Below are 18,502 nucleotides of genomic sequence, written 5' to 3'. Positions count from 1 at the left end.
AATGAGTCCAGGGAAGGGTGATAAAGAGACCCAGAGGTATCGAGCACCTCTCCTGTGCAGACAGGCTGAGAGTTGGGGTTGCTCAGCCTGGAGCAGAGAAGGCTTCAGGGAGACCTTAGAGCACCTTCCAGTACCTAAAGGAGCCTACGAGAAACCTGTAGAGGGACTTACAAGGGCAGGTAGTGATAGGATAAGGGGCAATGGCTTTAAGTTGAAAGAGGGCAGGCTCAGGTGAGATATTAGGAGGGAACTCTTGACTGTGAGTGTGGTGAGGCATTGGAACAGTTTGTCCAGGGAAGTTGTGGATGCTCCATGCCTGGAATTGTTCAAGGCCAGGCGGGATGGGGCTCTGAGCAAACTGATCTAGTGGAAGGTGTCCCTGTAACGGCAGGGGAGTTGGAGTGAGATGATCTTTAAGGCCCCTTCCAAGCCATTTATGATTTTATGTTTTTATGAAAATATTCCTTGAAAGATCTGGCTTCAGAAGGGAGTTTTCTAAAGGTAGTAATTACTATGCCTACAGGTTAGCTGCAAGTCTCTACTGAAAAATTTGAAGGCAAAATTAAAAGCAGATGTTTTATCTAAAAAGTAGATGTCAGCATGCTAAAGTGTACTGTAGTTTTTACAACATTCTCTCCAACCTTTCAGGCATTTTCTCAATGTACAAGGAAATACATGCACCAAACCAGAAAAAAAGACACAAGCAAAGGATACCTATTCCTCCCTACTGGGCAACACAGAAAAAACCCACCACAGCATGTTACAGCTCACAATACATCTTTATTTTATTGGAGATGTTTACAGAAAAGTCTGTGAATTACTGCTAGCTTAAGACTGACCACTGGGGAGCTGGGTTATGGTTTATGGCTTTGTCTTTGAATTATTTAAAAAGGTCACAAAACCGATTGAAGTTTAAGGGCCTATTTCAGTCTTATTAAAAAAAGTTCAATTCACAGATAAAGGAGAAGGTTCTTTCACTAGTGATTTAGTAACTACGACCAAAGAGGGTGTAGAACTTGGCAGGGTTTTTGCTGCACACACATCTTGCTCCAGGCTGGAGCTCACGGAGTGGCTGGAAAGGTATGCAGAGGCTTTTTGCTCCCATGGATGGAGCACCAGGCTCAAGATCTTGATCCCTGAAACAAAAGGATATTAATAAATAAATGCATTCATAAATAAATATTTCTGTTAAAAAATAAAAGCGCAACGAAGTCTGTTATACATGAAATCTTAAAATCACATTAATTATTCTGAAACTTCCAGAGCTAAGGATGTAAATATACTGAATTATGTAGGACAGCAAGAGTCTGTATGTAAATGTACCCAAAGATATCCTGCATTCTTGTTTTATATTCAAAACATTTTGATTTTGATCTTGGTAAATACTCTGCAGTTCAGTTATATTTTACCTGGCAGTGGTCTTCTTGATCCAATCCTCACACTCAATTTCCCCACAGAAAGGGATTTGTACAATCTGAAGGGAGGAGAGGAGGGGAGAGAGAAAAACCCAACAGTTATACATGTAAAAAAATCATCTTTGTCTTTGGAAGATTCCTAAACCTTCAGATCTCATACACAGATCTCAAACTGGGAAAAGTTCCAATTGATACAATTGAATTTGAATAGCTCTTCTTCATCAGAACAATAGATAAGCACAGTTATCCCTCCACAGTGCAGTACAGAAAATCCTACACAAACCCAAAGCATCATTTAAATTTAATTTTTTTTCTTAAACCAGTGAAAAGTATAAACATTCTGTGAAAAGTATAAACATTCCTTTTTTGTTAAATGTTCTGTTTTTCAGGAGAAGTTCAAAATTTTCAAACTACTGAACAAATGCTCGCCTTATACACTGTAAGACAGTGCCCTAACAAAGTTCCCATTTTAATTCCATTACTATGAATTTTCTTTTTTTCTGAGCATACATCATTTTAAGAAAATAGTACTGCCAACAGCACATTTTTCTGGGGGGCGTAAGGGTGGGTGTGCAGCTTCCTGCTGTTTCCTTCACTTAGCTTAACTGAAGAAAATTGAGAGAGTAAGGCTGAAATAATAATGTCACGCATTCCTCCTTGTACAACTCTTAGCTATTGTAGCACATCTCTTGCCCCTAGTTTTATATTCAATTTTACTGACTTTTTTTTATTTTTAATGGACTTCCACAGAGAAAATTCAGTTTGCTACCAAGAGGTAGCATTACTGCTAAAAAGACACCCCTTACACACATTTGAACACTCATGAAATGCTGATAGCTGAGGGCAACCTCAGCTACTAAATTCAGCCTTCATTCATTTTAATTCTATCCAAACTGTGAATAAGGTTTACTCAGTGCATCTTTCTTTCACCTAATTTACATTCTCACTGCAAAATTATCAATTTGCTATTAACTGGAACACACCTTTAGTAGACTTCACTTTATAGCTTCACCTTCTTGCAATTGAAAAAAGGAACTATTACCACTCTACTACACTGTTCTTGCATTAAACTTTTGTTAGTGAAATGAAAAAGAGTGCACATTTTTAAAGAGCTAAGAGTCTGCAATTCCATTAAGGGAAAAACAGCAGCAGGAATTAAAGAGGAGCATTTACTTAATCTTAAAAAATTTCCTCTTAAACAGTAGTCAGTACTAACAGAGTGTATTTCAAGTAATTCAGAATACATATGCTATAAAATTATGTTAATACAAGAAAAATAGGTAGAGAGTGAAACAAACACCAAATGGCAATTTTTTTCTTTTTTTTCCCATTCAGATATGCAGCTCATAATAAATTCATATAACATAAGTACCAAAACAGTGGAAGTATCCAACATGGAATGTAAAATTATTTGTTCACATTTCCAAGCTTAACTTAATTACATTAGAATTCTAAGCATTTTAAAAACAGGTCAATTCTCTTTGTCATATCTAGACTCTAGCTGCACACAACAGTGAGTGCTGGACATTGCTAAATCAGTCCCTCCTCTGAAGTTCATCATTATTCCTTTAAATTTTGTTCTAAATTAAATATAAGTGCAATAGAAATACAAGAAAATAGTATAATGGAAGGTCAAGCCTAACCAGGAATAACTTAAAATTATTTTTGAAGTTTAACAGAGTATTTATAGAGTCTTGGCACTTGTACATTTTTCATCAGGAATTTTGAAGTTTTCAGAGTGGATCTAATTCATACACAACCCCCCGATCTCTCTTTATAAAATACAGAACCTTACTAACTAATGTTGGGGATCCTACCTCTTGAACATACTAATCTAAACACATGAACAATTTCCCAACCTGATATCTGACAGAACTTCAGGGTTAAAAAATTCTGTCAGCAGCTCTTTGTAAAAGAAACAGCAGCTCAATTCTGTGCTGAAGGCCTAATCTCTCATCTCAACTTCAACACCATTTCACAGATGTTTAGATCAGTAGAGCTCACTCATCCATGTGATGGGTTGTTTTTACTATAAATCCAAGGAAGTTTCTGACTTGCAGTAATTCTTAATGAACCCAATGGCTTCAACTCAGGTCATAAAGGTAAAACTTCCTTGACGTAAATAACTTGTACTTTAAACTCTTACCTGGACCTTTATACAAGACTTAATAAGTGTTTTGTCACTGCATTAGAATAATGACAGTGAAGTTATTGTAACACAAATGCTTACATTACTCTCTCTTAAAAATATATTCTGATAAAACCATTATTTGTAAGAGATAAAAAGGGTTTGAAGCACAAGAATAGAAGTGGTAAATCCCCTTACCTTTCCTGAATCAAGCTCTTTTTGAAAGTCCTCCATATTACTGGCCACCACCATATGACTTTTTAGGTCCTCGGATGCTCTAAGAAAAGGAAAAAAATTCAGTCAGGGCAGATTTATTCACATAAACTCATTGGCCCAATGACCTAAGTTTTCAGAGCCAGTCAAAACAAAAGGTTACAAAAAGAGCTATATATTCATTAGAATCTTCCTAATCAGGTTATGTCTTTCTACCACTGATCCTCAAGGAGGTAAAACTTTGATTAATTGCTGATGGGCTGCTGCACGTTTCACTGGGCTCATTCACACTATTGTGCCCATCAGTTAAACACTGACCTGAAGCAGACAGAAATAAACACTATAGATGTATATTTTGCTTTTTAAATTATCTTCTAAATCTAAATCACAAGATGCTTTTGAACTAGGTAAAAATATTCTGCCTGTAAGCAATTTTGATCACCAGAGAAGGAAATAGAAAAGCTCATCTGCCACACTGCTGTGTCAACACTCTGTTCTCTTGGTGGACTTATAAGCAACAATTGGCAGTAACAGACCTGTGAGGGATTTTGGCATTTGCAATAAGGGCCAAAAACAGTTTCAAAAGTATTTGATTGCATACAAGAAAACAATCCTGTGAAGGTCAATAGGGTTTTAAAATACACTTCTGGACACAGAACTTCAGCTACTGAAGTTACTTGGACAGCTTTGTGTCTTTCAAAATTCTGCACCAAAAGCATCTTTCACAAATGAATCCTGTACAAAGGATCACGGAATTATTTAGGCTGGAAAAGATCTCAAAGGTCATTGAGTCCATCCACTAAGCCAACACTGCCAGGCCCACCACTAAACCATGTCCATAAGCACATTTATATGTTTTCTGAATACTTCCATGGATGAGTATTCCATTACTGTGCTGGGCAGCCTGTTTCAATGCTTGACCACACTTGCAGTGAATACATTTTTTCCAGTGCCCAATCTAAATCTCCCCTGGCTCAACCTGAGATCATTTCCTCTTATTCTGTCACGTTACCTGGGAGAAGAGACCAACTCTCACCTGGCTACACCCTCCTTCCAGGTAGTTGTAAAGACTAATACGGTCTCCCCTGAGCTTACGTTTCTCCTGAAGGAACACCCCTCCACTCCCTCAGCCACTCTTCATAGGATTTGTGCTCTACACCCTTTACCAGCTCTGCTGCCCTTCCTTGGGCAGTGTTAAGGTCATTGGACATATAATGACCAATGGGTCACACCTATTTATGGTGTATTTATTTATTAATATTACATGTGAACTCGTGGATGTATTTTTTAAAGTAAGTTCACAACCTTTTACCTTCCGTTTCATAAGAAAAACAGGCAGCTTCTATCGCTGAATGTGAAGGAGTTTAAGAGGCAGAAAATTACATGACACAAACAGGAAGATGAGCCTAACTTGTCTTTCTCCACAGATAAACCATTAACGTGAGAAGTTCTTCTGACAGATGAAGGGCATCTGTGATTAGCAGAGCCATTTACTGTAACTATTAGTTTACCTGCTGTAAAGGTTTGCATGGATCTCCTCCAAGATCTGCTTAAGTTTCTCTTCTGCTTCATGTTCAGACAATGTCAGCTTCTGCCCTGTGTCTCTTCTAACAGCTACAAACTGTTGGCTCTTCATGTCTCGTGGTCCTACTTCAACCCTGACTGGCACACCCTTCATGGAAAAAAAAAAAAAAATTAGACGTTCTGGTGATGAAGTAATTCTCAGAAGAGTTAATTTTCTCTCTCTCTGTGGCTTTTTTTTTGGTTTTAAAGTCCAGTCTTCATATACGCTCACTTGATACATTTAAGTTTCCTTGGAAAAAAAAAAATCACGATATATTACAAAGCTTTTATGATTTCTGTCTTTCCCATCCACATTCTCTTCACTTGTGCCTTCTACCTTGCTTCACTAGCTTGGAGACTATATCAGTGCCAGCATGGAAGTAATACTGAAGCACCGCTGAAACTGCACTAAGTTATCCCACATATTGCAAATCAGATTTTTTAAGTCTGAACAATTAAGACTTCTACAAAAATTATAATGTTCTAGTTCACCCAGTAATACATTTAATTCTGTTTTCAAAGAATGCTTTCAATAGCATTCAACAGGTATTTTTTTAACAGCAAAAGCTCTGTTAAATACAGCCTAATATCAACATTAATTGCATAGGATAATTCACTACAAACAGCTAATTGCTTTAGCAAAGCAAGTAATTTCAAGTAAATCAGAGTTTATCATATCAAAGTTTATAAACTTTGGTGGTAAGATGTAATTTCTCATCCCGCATATACCATCAGACAAAAAGATTTTCCATGTTACTGAAAAGAGTCAGTTACGAGTCTATCGTGTAACTTATTTTCTCTACATCCTAACATGTGTCCCAGAGTATCCACATTCTTTCACAGAAAATTAGAAGAGTGAATGCAAATACATTCTGGAGGATTGTTCCCCCTGCAAGGAAATTCAATCAGTAAGCTTATAAGCTAAAACCATTGCACAGTGTTCAAGAGATGAACAGGAGAATCAAAATCTGTACCCAAGCTTTTTATGCATTGTGTATGCTGGAATCTCCTCAGGTTCACAGCTTCCAAATGATTCCCTACACTCCCTTTGCCCCCACTACCTTAATTATGCTAAAAAGGTGAATAATACAGTAAAATCCATCTGATCAATGAACTATCTAGTACTGCTGCAAAGCTACATAAAAAGCTATTCATAACTGTTATCAACAAGCAATTCAAACTGAACATTCTAGTTTATGCCCACAAAACATTGGCTCCATAATAAAAACCTGGAAGAGAGTATCCAATACTTCTAATTGTAATACTACTGAGTGACAGAATACTTCATAGTCCCTCAAAGATTTCCCAAGAAAGCAACAGAACTAATACCAGACAATACAAAAGAAGTACCAGTGACTTGGTTTTTTTAGGAAGTAACATCAGAAGTCTGTAAGCTGGAAAGTACATAAGGCAAAATATTTTCCTGTTAATTCTTGTACTTCTTATTCCAGCACCTTTGTATTTTTTACCCTATGAAATTCCTTATACACTCAATAAAATGAGTGTATTGTTCCTGCAATAAGCCTGAAGATGCAGTTTAGGTATTATGCTGGACACATTAGTAGATTTTATGAAAAACATCAAGTTTACCCTGTACTGTGTGCCTCCTTGAAAAATCTAATTTTATTTAGAAATTTTTCCAACATGGTACTAGAGCTCCATTAAAAAAAAAAGGTTACACAAAGGGAAGAGAACTTTGAGACAATGGGAACTTTGAACAATTTGGGTCATTTCTATCAGGCTACTTTGAAGATTAAGATACTGAAACTGATTTTGAATTCAGAATAAAAATATGATTCCATAGCAACACTCAACACATCATTCAATTTTTAATTTCCATTATTACCATTGTTTTATTCTGCTCACTATTTCTGTTTTATTAAAGCCTCTTATATTAGAGGAAGCAGAACTGTTCCTCTAAAGTGCTATATGTTGGGAACATGGCAATTTTGAAACAAAAAAAAATTGCTCCTTTCTTTGCTGACATCACAGGTCTATCTTCTCTGTTCTGCTGTATGCACAGAAGGCTCTGCTGTGAGTCAGGACACACTGAAGTATTAGTACACATTTTAAAAAAATGCAAGTAATTTATGTTCCTAATTTAAAATTTTAGATATATAAGTAGAGCCCTGAAGGTTTGAAAATCCCTAATGACATGCAAATCCTAGCAAACAGAACAAGTCGGAAAACACCTTTTCTTCATTTATTCACAAAAGCAATCACTGATTATCAGGCAGCAATTCTTAACTTACAGAACACATTTGCCTTCAGAACACAGGGCATACATAGCATACCTCATATATACCCCTTACCTAGGCTTCAAAACACCTCCTAGAAGGAAATGTACCTTAAGTTCCCAGTGGTTGAACTTCCAGCCAGGCGAGTAGTTGTCTCTTAAATCAGCCCGGACACGGATGTTCACAGCAAGCAGCCTGCTACGATATTCATTACATTTCTTCAACAGAGACTCTCTGTCCTCTTCAGAAAGGGAGTTTGTGATACCACAGGGAATAATTACAACCTGCAATAGAACAGGACATGTACTTTATGCTACAAAAAAAAAAAAATTAGCTCATAGTTATAAAAAACTTGAAACCAATATTGTAGCCCTGTATTTCAGTAATTTCCTTCATGCTCTCAGAAATGAAGGATACATTTCCCTTTTCATACTAATGGCACAGATAACATTACTTCAAATGGATGAACTATCAAAGGGGACTGGTCCACCACAAGTATCCTAATGATTTGTATTAACTTCACACAGCTACTCTGTAACTAGATAGCTCCATCCTATATTAAGTCTTCCAGCTACCTGTTATGAAATGCTCATGAATTCCAAGACAAGAAAGGAAACTAAAGCAGTTTAAGGCATTTTTACACACCTGAATACAGGCTACACGAGGTGGGAGTACCAATCCCATGTTATCTCCATGAATCATTGTCATTACACCAATAGTCCGAGTTGTAATGCCCCAGGAATTCTGATAAGCAAACTGTTTTTCTCCTGGCTTCTTGGGATCTTCAAACACAATTTCAAACATTTTTGAGAAATTCTGCCCTAGATGATGTGACGTTGCTCCCTGAAATAGATGCACACAGAAAATTCTATTCAATGGAAAGCTAAGTCTATCAAGCAAGTTTAAATATTTCATCTTCCTATATTTAATGAAAAAAATAATTATTTTAATAGGTAAATACCTGGATAGCTCTTCCACTGGCAGATATAAATGCCTCTAAAGTGGTTGTATAATCCCCCCCAGCAAACTTCTCCTTCTCTGTCTTCCTTCCTTTCACAACAGGTATTGCCAAGAGATCTTCATACACCCGAGCATAGAGATCAAGTATCTGCAGCACCTATGATGAACAAGCTATCTTCAGAATTACTCAGTATTTTGCATTTGTTACATCATGAAATATTTTTAGATGACAGAGTCTGAAATCTTAAAAATTTGACACTTTCTCAATACTTTGTTTAGAAACTATGATTTCTTCAATTACTTTAAACTTTGGATGTTATTTTCCCTGAATCAAAAAGCAACAACTCTAAGTCATGACAGAAAACAAAAAGACAGTTTTAAAACTGAGCAAAGAAAGTTTTAAAACTTCTAGCAGTAAACACGTGCATGCATTATTTAAATTTTTAAGGAAAATTGATTTTAAGTATTTTTAAGAAAAATAATTTTAAGGAAAGCAGACACTATATATCAAACTCTTCAAACTCCCAATATTGTTTGTAGAGACTAAAGCCTCAGAAATGGGTTACATCTGAGAAAAAAATGGGTTCTAATAAACTTAGCATTTTTCACAAGGGCTCTCAAAAAAAAGATGTCCTCAAGGTCTTAGTACAAAGATTTGTGTTGCTATGGAGTAAAATAACTTCCTGAAAGGAGAAGCACCAGTGCATTTGCTTTTACCTCCTCTGCTGCTTCTTCATATGTTGCAAATGCTGTGTGACCCTCCTGCCAAAGGAACTCACGAGTGCGAAGGAAAGGCTGGGGATGCTTGAACTCCCAGCGCTGGAGGGGCAGAAACAAAAAAAATTTAACACTATGAAGTGTCAAATTATTCTTAAAAATAATATTTATAAGCAAGTATTAGAAAGCTCTCAATAAAGATAAAAAAGCCAACTAGTTACAGATTTCTACTTAATACAACCAACCATGCACATTGATAAAGAATGTTTTATTAGAAACACTGAGAAAAACATATCATATAAACCATGGTAATAATTTTGCCTTGAAATATGTGCTGTGACCATTATGATCATGCCAAGTCCACAGAGAATACCTTTCCTACACTGCACTTGTGATAAGAAGAGGTACTCAGGAATTGTGTGCACATACCACAACACTGCACCACTGATTAAGCTTGATAGGAAGATCCCTGTGTGACTGCACCCACTTTGCATAGGAAGGGTACATGACTGTAAAAAGAAAGCAGCTTTCAGTCTCCACACAATAAAGACATTTATGTCAAACTTTTCCTTTTGCTACATGTAAGCTTAACATTCTCTGCTGTGAGAATTATGCTTTTATGTTTCATTTCCTTGAAAATACATCTTTTTGTCTTAATACACAGTATTTTCACCAGAGTACTTCCAATTCATCCCAAGTCTCTGCAAAAGAGCTTGTTTGCTGCCGGTCAAAGTACAATCCAAAGCTTATTATTTAATGACACTGGGTTTGAATCATTGGCTTACAGTAAGGTAAATACATCTGGGTGTATTTAAATAGGAAGTCCCTGACCTCAAGATTTCAGGATGCTACACTAGACCTGACTCAATTAAAAACTCATCCAGCCTTACGTCTTAAAATGCTTGTTTAAATTACTCAGAGTAACAGTTACAGTCAAAACACATGCAAAACTGAAGTGAATTATGAGTTGAAAAATATTTCTTATAAACACTATAAACCAAATAATCAAATGTGTTTTCAGACTAAGTAAGTCAGTCTTCAGGATATTAATGAAAAAATTCCAGAAGAAACCTGCATTTCCTAAAAGTGTCTATTTAAGGGAACATATAATGTGGATTTGCTATGAGCAGCAACAAGATTAAAAAATTTTCCTGAGGAGTTACAGAAAACATTCTGAAAAATGGGTGCTTCCAGCTTTCAGAAGGGACTCTTGTCTATCAGCTACACTATACACTGAACTTCACATATAAGTTTACAGCCAAGCTACATAAAAAGAGATTCACCTGTTTCACTTGTGGGACGTATAGCAATTGGTTCAGCCAGTTCTGTTTTCCCAGATCTTGTGACCCAAGCAACCTAAAAAAAGGAGAAAATAAAAAAAATCAAACAAAACAAGTTTGGGAAAAAATCCTCTATCCCCAAACTTACTTTCATAGACAGCTGCAGACTAAGGGGTTGGCTTTTCTTACAGTCAGACTAAAATGAAGTTCTGAAGCATACCTCAGGAGCAAAGTCAGCAATATGAGACTTCTCTGTCTCTAGGGCAGCCTGGGACACAAACATGGGGAAGTAGCAGTTTTCCACTCCAAGTTTCTTGATCTCTGCATCGAAGAAGTCTTTGATGGCTTCCCAAATAGCGTGAGCCCAAGGACGAAGAATGTAACAGCCACTGACATCGTAGTATTCAATCATCTCTGATTTTGTGATCACCTTGCAAAAGATTCATCACAGGCTGAAGTTTCAGTTTGTACACAGAGAACATTCAGTAATTCAGGTGTGTGTCATGCAATTCAAGAGAAGTCTCCTACTTAAAACTGCTCAAATTGTTAGCAGCTAAGATATATACTCTTATAGGGGTCACTATAAGAGTATATATTAGGTCACTTGTGTTACCTAAAGAAGGTTAACCAGAAACATTAAGTTTAATAACAGGTCTGAATACTGTAAACTCTTACCTAAACCTGAATTTCATGAATCCAAGTAAGAGACTATAGTTACTTTCCAGGAACACAAAAACTGCACCTCTGTAAGAAATGTCTCCAGCTCATGTCAGAAGAGACTTTTGTTCCTTCGAGTACAGGCAAAAATACTACTGACAGGAAATGTACACCACTGACAGCTACTTACAATCACTCATAACAAGACTAATCTTAACTAATCATCTCTACCTGGGTTGTTTTCAATCTCACAAGCCAGCAAAATTGTTCCGTATCAACATATACTAAATTTTGTTATGCATCACCTTCAGCTGAAATAAAACTCTCATGTCTGTGAAATTCCTATAATTTCAATTAAGTTTTTTACTCTTGACAAAAGAGGAATCCAGGTATGAATGAAGAAAATCATATATACACTATATATATGAGGTTGGGTGGTTGACACTCACCCTTTTTACAGCTTATTAAATTTATTCAGCTCTTTCCTCCAAGGCACTTCTATTTAAGACCATGATAACAACATGAGACACAGAAAAGAGCAAACACTTTGGATTGAAAAAAAAAAAAAGAAACTCAAACAGAAAGATGTAAATCCCAAACAGACATTGATTTATAACAGAATGAAACAATTAAATCAAACTGATTTGCACTTACCTGAGAGAACCACTCTGAAAGATTTTCTTCTTTTTTAGCTTCTAGACCCAGCCTATGGTATGACAAAAGAATCAGATTTGTGCTGTTCAGCATTTAGCCATGAAACTTATCATAACCCTTTTCTTTTTTCTTTTAGGGCAGGAGGTATGGCATAATAAGAATATTTTAGTTTGGAAGAGAATGTTTTAGTTTTACATCAAAAGGCTAAGTTTTGGCTGGTGGGGGTTGCTAGTATTTCCTTACCCTAACACAAATATTTAATAAGAACGGCTCCAATTTTTTAGTACAGTGTGAACACTTCTAATTCTCACTATGGCTATATCAAAGAACCTCACATCAACAAATTAAAAAATCCAATCACCAGTAAGCAGTCCAGTAAGAACCTAAGATTAACCAGACCTCTGGGTAAGCTGTTTTACTCTTTATTTTAAACATTTCCTACCTAGCCAGTAGCTACAATTTCAGGAAAGACATGCAACTCGAATTCACCATTCATGTGAATGTCAGTCACACTGTTTGTGACAGAAAATTGACCCTACCTCAAAATAAAGATAACCAATATAACTACAGGATTCTAAAGAAGGTTAAACTCGCCAGACTCAAATGACAGAACACAAAAGTAAAGATTTTTTATCTCTACAAACACGTAAGTTTTAAAGGAGGGAAATACATTTTTTCTGGCATTATTTCTATACAAAAATCACACCTCTGTCTCTAATATATTATTTATGTATATGAAGCAGGAAATATATGGTGCTGCATAATATACACTATAAAAAGACATTTAAACTTTGAGCAAGACACAGTAGCACATTTACAGAAGCAAATAATAATAAGCACAAAAACTTTTCAGTGACAGTAACAATACAAGATGCTGAGGTACAACTGACACTAAATAAACTTTGGTGACTTGCTTTTGGCTCAATCTTGAAAATGAAAATCAACCCAGTTGTTTTGCAAATGTCCACACTTTAAGTGAAATGAGACACATATCAAACTCTAAATCTGAACAGAGGTAGACAGTTGATGTTTCTATCCAATAAGATTAAAGATTGCATCTTTACCTGGTTTGTTTCTTAGGGCCTTGGCCCTCTCCTGATCCATTTGAGGAACGCTCATTACCACTCTGTCCTTGCAAAGGTTCTTTTCTGGGGCCATCATTTTGCTTCTGTTGCTTAGTCTGCTTTTCAGACTTGTTCTCCTTCTCTTTCTTCTTTTTATCTTTGTCATCTACACCACTAGCAGACACTGGTTTATAATCAACTCCTGCAACAGACTTATACTGGGCCTTCAACTGAAGAAGTTCTTTAACAGCCACATCTATCTTTTCCTTGAAGAAAAGAAAAAAAAAAAGAAATTTATAGAGAAATCACTGGAATAATATAGCTCTATTTAAAAAAAAAAAAAGAAAAAAAAAAGATCTATATGGCATTATGGACATTTACAGACTGTTGGCAGAAAAATCTGCATAAGCCAGTACTTAACTTTAATGTGCTGACATTTTAAAGGACCATATCTGACAGCATATCTAATTTTAAAAGAATGTTTCAGATCTCAGAATTCAAATGCTGCCTATTTTAAAGGTACATTTCTAATTCCCACAATCACACTGAATTTCAAAGAAATTTTTAGATTTAAATACATATATTACATTCTTACACTACAGTGTATATGTTATTACCTTGTCTGCTTTTTCTGCTTTTAATTTCCTAACTTCATCTCCTTGAAGAGCTACTTTGCTAAAAAGGGCTTTAGCTTCAGGAGTGTCTGGACCGCTGGCTACTGTGTTTGATGTCTGAGGCAAAGCCCCCTGAGCTGCTGGTGGGTGTCCTGGCTTGTACTCCTGCCCAGTCTTTTCCTTGTAGTCAGCTTTTAGAGAAAGGAGGAGTTTTACTGCTTCATCTATTTGATCCTGTGTGGAGGACAAATAGCAAGATTTACTGGTGAGAATTAAAGAGAGAACTGGCCAGAAGCATTGATTATCATGCTACAAAACCAACCTAACCAACCAACAAAAAAGCCCCCAAAAAACAACCTAACATCAAAACTAATTTTGCAAGGTGGAAATACAGGCAGAAACCACCCCCCACAGAAGCACCTAAAAAACTGCAGGTTTCTCTCTCACAACCATCACTGAATCTGTCTAGTTTTGAGAAGTCTCGCTATTGCTGCAGCGCACTAGATAGTTGAACAGTCACTTGTCCCAAATACAGCAAGAGATAGTAAAATATATCAAACATTTTTCCAAGGTCGGTATCTGCCATGCTTGTGCCTATTCACCTAGATATGAGAGGTTAATTTGACTTTGTATATCTGAGTCAGGAAAGTATCCAGCACCAGAAAGTGTTTTTTTTGCCTTATCAGAGCATGCATGACCTGGAGATAGGGGAGCTTGATCACTGCTTGGTGAAAGATTTCCCCCCAGTGGCCAAATGTGATTACAATTACAATTGCTCACTCTAATGCCTGTTGTACCTTGGAAGCTTTCTCTGCCTTGAGTCTGCGTACCACTTCCCCTTGCTCAGCTACAGTATCATAAAGTGCTTTGCCATCCACTAAGCTACAGCTTGCCAAGTTACTGCAGCAGACAGGAGATGCAAGTGCAGTGGAAGAGAGACAAGGAGGCATTGAGGGTGGATTTCCAGGCTTGTACTCTTGACCTGTCTTTTGTTTATATTCTGCTTTTAGGTTTAAAAGAATTTTCACAGCCTCATCTATTTGCTCCTGAAGCAAGAGAGAAAAAAACAGCAGTTGCAGATAAGGGTAGAAATAACAGAGGTGTAACACAATAGCTGAGATAACACAAGCTTTTCTAGAACAGCACTAACAGAGCTGTTGTAATAAAACTTCTAGAGCTATCCTGTGAGTATAAGCTATTATTACTAAGTTCTGTGGTAAAATGTTTTAGCCAGAACACCTACAAGTTGTACACCAAAGGACCAAATCAGGTAGTGCAGGTAAGGGCTGACTTCCGTGCTATAAAAGCCTCCCATTTAGATGGCTTAGTCCCCCTCCAGTTATAGCAATGCATGAGCTGCACACTGGAGAATAGCAGCAAATACACAGACTCTGAAAAAATAATGGTTCTTTGGTCATGATCAGGTAATTCCCAAATTTATTGCTGCCATTCTGGCTCCAAGTTACAGCCCTTCTTTCAAGTTACTGCCTTTACCCTGCTTCACTTATCTTGTATGACTAAAAAAATAACTTATTTATTTTCCATGCACTAACACAGAATTCATGCAGTCAGACATATCATCAGCTCAAGAGAATTTGGGAAAGCACTTCATGGAACTAGCTTATGTTTTGCTCCTCAAATTTCACAAAACCTGCCATTGGGTTTTAGCCTACACTGGAGACACTGTTCCACTCAGAAGTATCCACAGGTAGAACACCTTTGAAGCTTTCTCCGATTTGAGCTTGCGGACCACTTCTCCTTGTTGAGCTACTTTGCTGTACAGAGCCTTGCTGTCTACAGGACATGGGGATGGAGGAGTGGGAACAGGAGAACACTGAGGAGGGACAAAGGCCACTGGTGGGCTTCCAGGCTTGTACTCCTGGCCTGTCTGTCGCTTATATTCTGCCTTTAGGGATAAAAGGACTTCCACAGCAGCACCTATCTCATCCTGAAAGAAGAAAGGAAATGGGGCAGAAAGAGGGAGGAACAAAGATATAGAGACATAAGACTCTCAAGAGTACCATAAATACTTTCATAAAAAGACTTGCATTTTATATGTACCCATTCCATTTTCCTAAGTACTTAGTAGAGTTATTCAGAGAAGTTTTCTCTACTAATTTCCTATTTTAACAAAGTAACTCCTCTTAAGGGATTTCAAACCCTAACTGTGCTAAAGTAAAATTATAATAATAAATTAATTTAGATTTTATGGTAGCATCAAGATACTACTACTATCAACATTATTTAACCACTGGGCAAACTATGTTATTTTCCCTCTCTTCTTGTTCTGCATTAGAAAGAAAGGAAATAACACAGCTAATAGTAGCAATGTTTGCTATGTACAGTTACAGAGAGGAAGGTGTCTCAAAAACATCTGTGGCATTTGGATCTTTCATTTCTGGTTTTGGAGCTTCGTTTTAAGGTCTAAACAGCAACAATTCAATCCTGTGATGTCACATAATTTGACCATACCAAGTTAAACAAATGAAGAAATTGCCCAGGCATTTTAATCTCAAGGACTTGATTTCGATACTTAATCAACTCTTGCTGTTGGGTAAATTCTGTCCATGTTTCACAGCACCAGCCTACGGAATATGGGAATTCACCAGTACAAATTTGGTCATGCAAATCTAACTGAAGACGTAAGTATTGGAAAGCACAAGTCTTGACAGAACAGAGCCCAGTCCAAATGACAACCACTATAAAAACCCTGGATCCATAAGCACCCATTCACCTCCACAGAGAGGGAACAATGGGCTATGCAAACCCAGACAAAACCACAGGATTATTTTAACCATCACCTTAGATGCTTTCTCAGCTTTCAGTTTTCGGACCACTTCTCCTTGTTCTGCTACTTTATCATACAGAGCTTTACTGTCCAAGGTACCAGAGGTCTCAAGCTTTGATGACTGTGCAGTTCCAGACACTGGAGGATTTCCTGGCTTATAATCCTGGCCTGTCTTCTCTTTGTATTCTGATTTCAAGGCCAGGAGTTGTTTCACAGCTTTATCAATATCTTCCTTTGCTGCCTTCTTAGCCTTCAAGTCTCGAACTACATCACCCTGTGCAGCCACCTTGTTGTAGATGATCAAGTGACCTTCAGATGATTCAGTACAGGCTGGAGTAGAGGCATGACCAACAACTGGAGCAGATTTTCCTTTCACAGCTGAACTAGCCTTAAAAAAAAAAAAGCCAAGTATTCAGCATGCAATCTTGTACAGAAATAGATGTATAGTAATACATTTTATGGTACTTTCCCAAATCACCAGTTTACCTCTTTTTTTGCAGTTTCAGCTTTGGCCTTCTCTTTTGACCCAGATGTTGGCATTTCTTTAGTGTGTCCATCAGGGATGTAAATCAAAATGCATGGGGCATCTTTACAGCTGTAAGGACTATAAAAAGATTTACAGAAAATACAACAGTAATGGAAATAAAAGATAAATATCAAACATGTATTGAAACAAATGAGCTACTCTTTCTAAAAGATGCTCTCACACAACTGCAGGTTTATCTTTATACACAGCTATAATTACCTACATTTACATAATTGGGCATCTGCAATGATTCCTCTTATATGCAACTTTTCCTTTTTTTTATAATATTTATATGTTTACGTTATAATTGCATGTAGATGTTTTGATAGCTTGCTAAAAACGTGCTACAATTAAGTAGTATGTGCACACTCTAATTAGAAAAATGCCTGTTTTATTCTGTAGCACTGCTATTTAATTTCTATACTCCAAGTCACAATGAAACCATGACCTCATTACCAAGTCCAAGTTAGCTGGGGGTGCACCTCAAATGCATCATACTTGGCTTAAGACAGTTTGAAGAGGCAGGAATGTAATAAAAAATAAAAGCCATGCCAGTCCACCGAGATATTCCTCACAAAGATCATGGTAATGAGGAGAGTATTTGCAGACAATATTACTCTTGCCAATGTGCGTGTGTGAGAACACTAAAACAGAGCAAGTCAAAGCAAATTCTGTGAAGTCTGTTTAGGCCATTCTCAGGCAACTTACCTCACTGGCTCATAGGGCTGATCACAAATAAAGAATCCTCTCCTCTGAAGTTGTATGATGTCACCTTTTTTTAACTCCTTAAGGCATGGATCACCCAGCATCAGTTCTTCTTGCTGTAAGTGTTAAAAGAAATCAGTCCATGTCTAACAGAGCAAAGGAACAGTAAGAAATAGAGCAGAATTGTAGAAGGATAGTGGTGATTTCCTTCTTTTCAAAGTGCTAAAATGTTACTTAATTCCAGCAGCAGCAGAACAAGTACTAGCAAGAAGATGCAAAACTCAAACTATTGGTCTCAGATGTGTAAAAGCCTGGTAACAACTGAGAATAAACAAGAGTCATATTTTAATTTTGAGATTATGACAGGTTACATGGAAACACGGAAACTAGATACACCAGCACAATTTATCTGTTTGACAAAAAACCAATTATATTTTAAAAAGGGGAACTAGAAACAGTGAATAAAAAAAAAAAAAAAAAAAAAAACAACAAAACCAAAAATCCCAGACAACACTAAGTTTTGTGGAATTAAACGGGACAAAAATACAACTCACCTTGCTATTTCGGTTGATATATTGCTTGAAGTCTTCATCTTTACCTAGAACTGGCTTCGTGATCAGATGCTCATAATTAACACAGACAGTTGGGATGAGGGGTGCACGTGGAGTTTCAGCCAACCAAGTGATCTTAGTCGTTTTTTTGAAGTCCTTATTATCTAAGTTCAACTTAGCATTGATGGATACAATTTTCCCACTTGAATTTCTACAGGAAAACAGAAATTATAATGGTACAGCCTAAATGATCAGTTCTGATTCAATACTGCAAAAACAAGTGTTCAGAGTTCATTTTTGAAGTGTGAATCATAGAAAATGAAAGAGTGCATTCACTGCCATTTAAGTTCTCCACTAATTTTGTTGTCTTAAATATCAATATAAAGTAGAAAGCATGGGGGAAAAAATCTTTGCATATTTATATTCTCTA

General features: G+C 36.8%; 1 protein-coding gene across 3 annotated transcripts in view; it reads right to left on the bottom strand.

The window, feature by feature from the left end:
• Positions 1 to 760: 760 nt before the first annotated feature.
• The window catches only part of EPRS1 (glutamyl-prolyl-tRNA synthetase 1), a 37,955-nt gene continuing 20,213 nt past the window's right edge, over positions 761 to 18,502 (bottom strand). The window contains exons 15-34 of one of the 3 annotated variants that reach the window (XM_053938463.1): positions 18,076 to 18,283; positions 17,525 to 17,637; positions 16,777 to 16,894; positions 16,304 to 16,678; positions 15,220 to 15,450; positions 14,300 to 14,548; positions 13,506 to 13,736; positions 12,889 to 13,154; positions 11,825 to 11,876; positions 10,734 to 10,943; positions 10,517 to 10,589; positions 9,663 to 9,742; positions 9,234 to 9,335; positions 8,518 to 8,673; positions 8,202 to 8,399; positions 7,667 to 7,840; positions 5,268 to 5,428; positions 3,742 to 3,820; positions 1,410 to 1,474; positions 761 to 1,136 (exon numbers count right to left, since the gene is read on the bottom strand). In XM_053938463.1, coding sequence (XP_053794438.1) covers positions 986 to 1,136; positions 1,410 to 1,474; positions 3,742 to 3,820; positions 5,268 to 5,428; positions 7,667 to 7,840; positions 8,202 to 8,399; positions 8,518 to 8,673; positions 9,234 to 9,335; positions 9,663 to 9,742; positions 10,517 to 10,589; positions 10,734 to 10,943; positions 11,825 to 11,876; positions 12,889 to 13,154; positions 13,506 to 13,736; positions 14,300 to 14,548; positions 15,220 to 15,450; positions 16,304 to 16,678; positions 16,777 to 16,894; positions 17,525 to 17,637; positions 18,076 to 18,283 — 3,292 coding nt within the window. In that variant the 3' untranslated portion in view covers positions 761 to 985. The remainder of the gene's footprint in view (positions 1,137 to 1,409; positions 1,475 to 3,741; positions 3,821 to 5,267; positions 5,429 to 7,666; positions 7,841 to 8,201; positions 8,400 to 8,517; positions 8,674 to 9,233; positions 9,336 to 9,662; positions 9,743 to 10,516; positions 10,590 to 10,733; positions 10,944 to 11,824; positions 11,877 to 12,888; positions 13,155 to 13,505; positions 13,737 to 14,299; positions 14,549 to 15,219; positions 15,451 to 16,303; positions 16,679 to 16,776; positions 16,895 to 17,524; positions 17,638 to 18,075; positions 18,284 to 18,502) is intronic. The other 2 variants (XM_053938465.1, XM_053938466.1) reach the window with 2 other exon arrangements.

The sequence above is a fragment of the Vidua chalybeata genome, chromosome 3, assembly GCF_026979565.1.
Source record: "Vidua chalybeata isolate OUT-0048 chromosome 3, bVidCha1 merged haplotype, whole genome shotgun sequence".
NCBI lineage: Eukaryota > Metazoa > Chordata > Aves > Passeriformes > Viduidae > Vidua > Vidua chalybeata.
The sequence above is the reverse complement of the archived record's forward strand: the minus strand, read 5'-3'. Positions and strand labels throughout refer to the sequence as shown.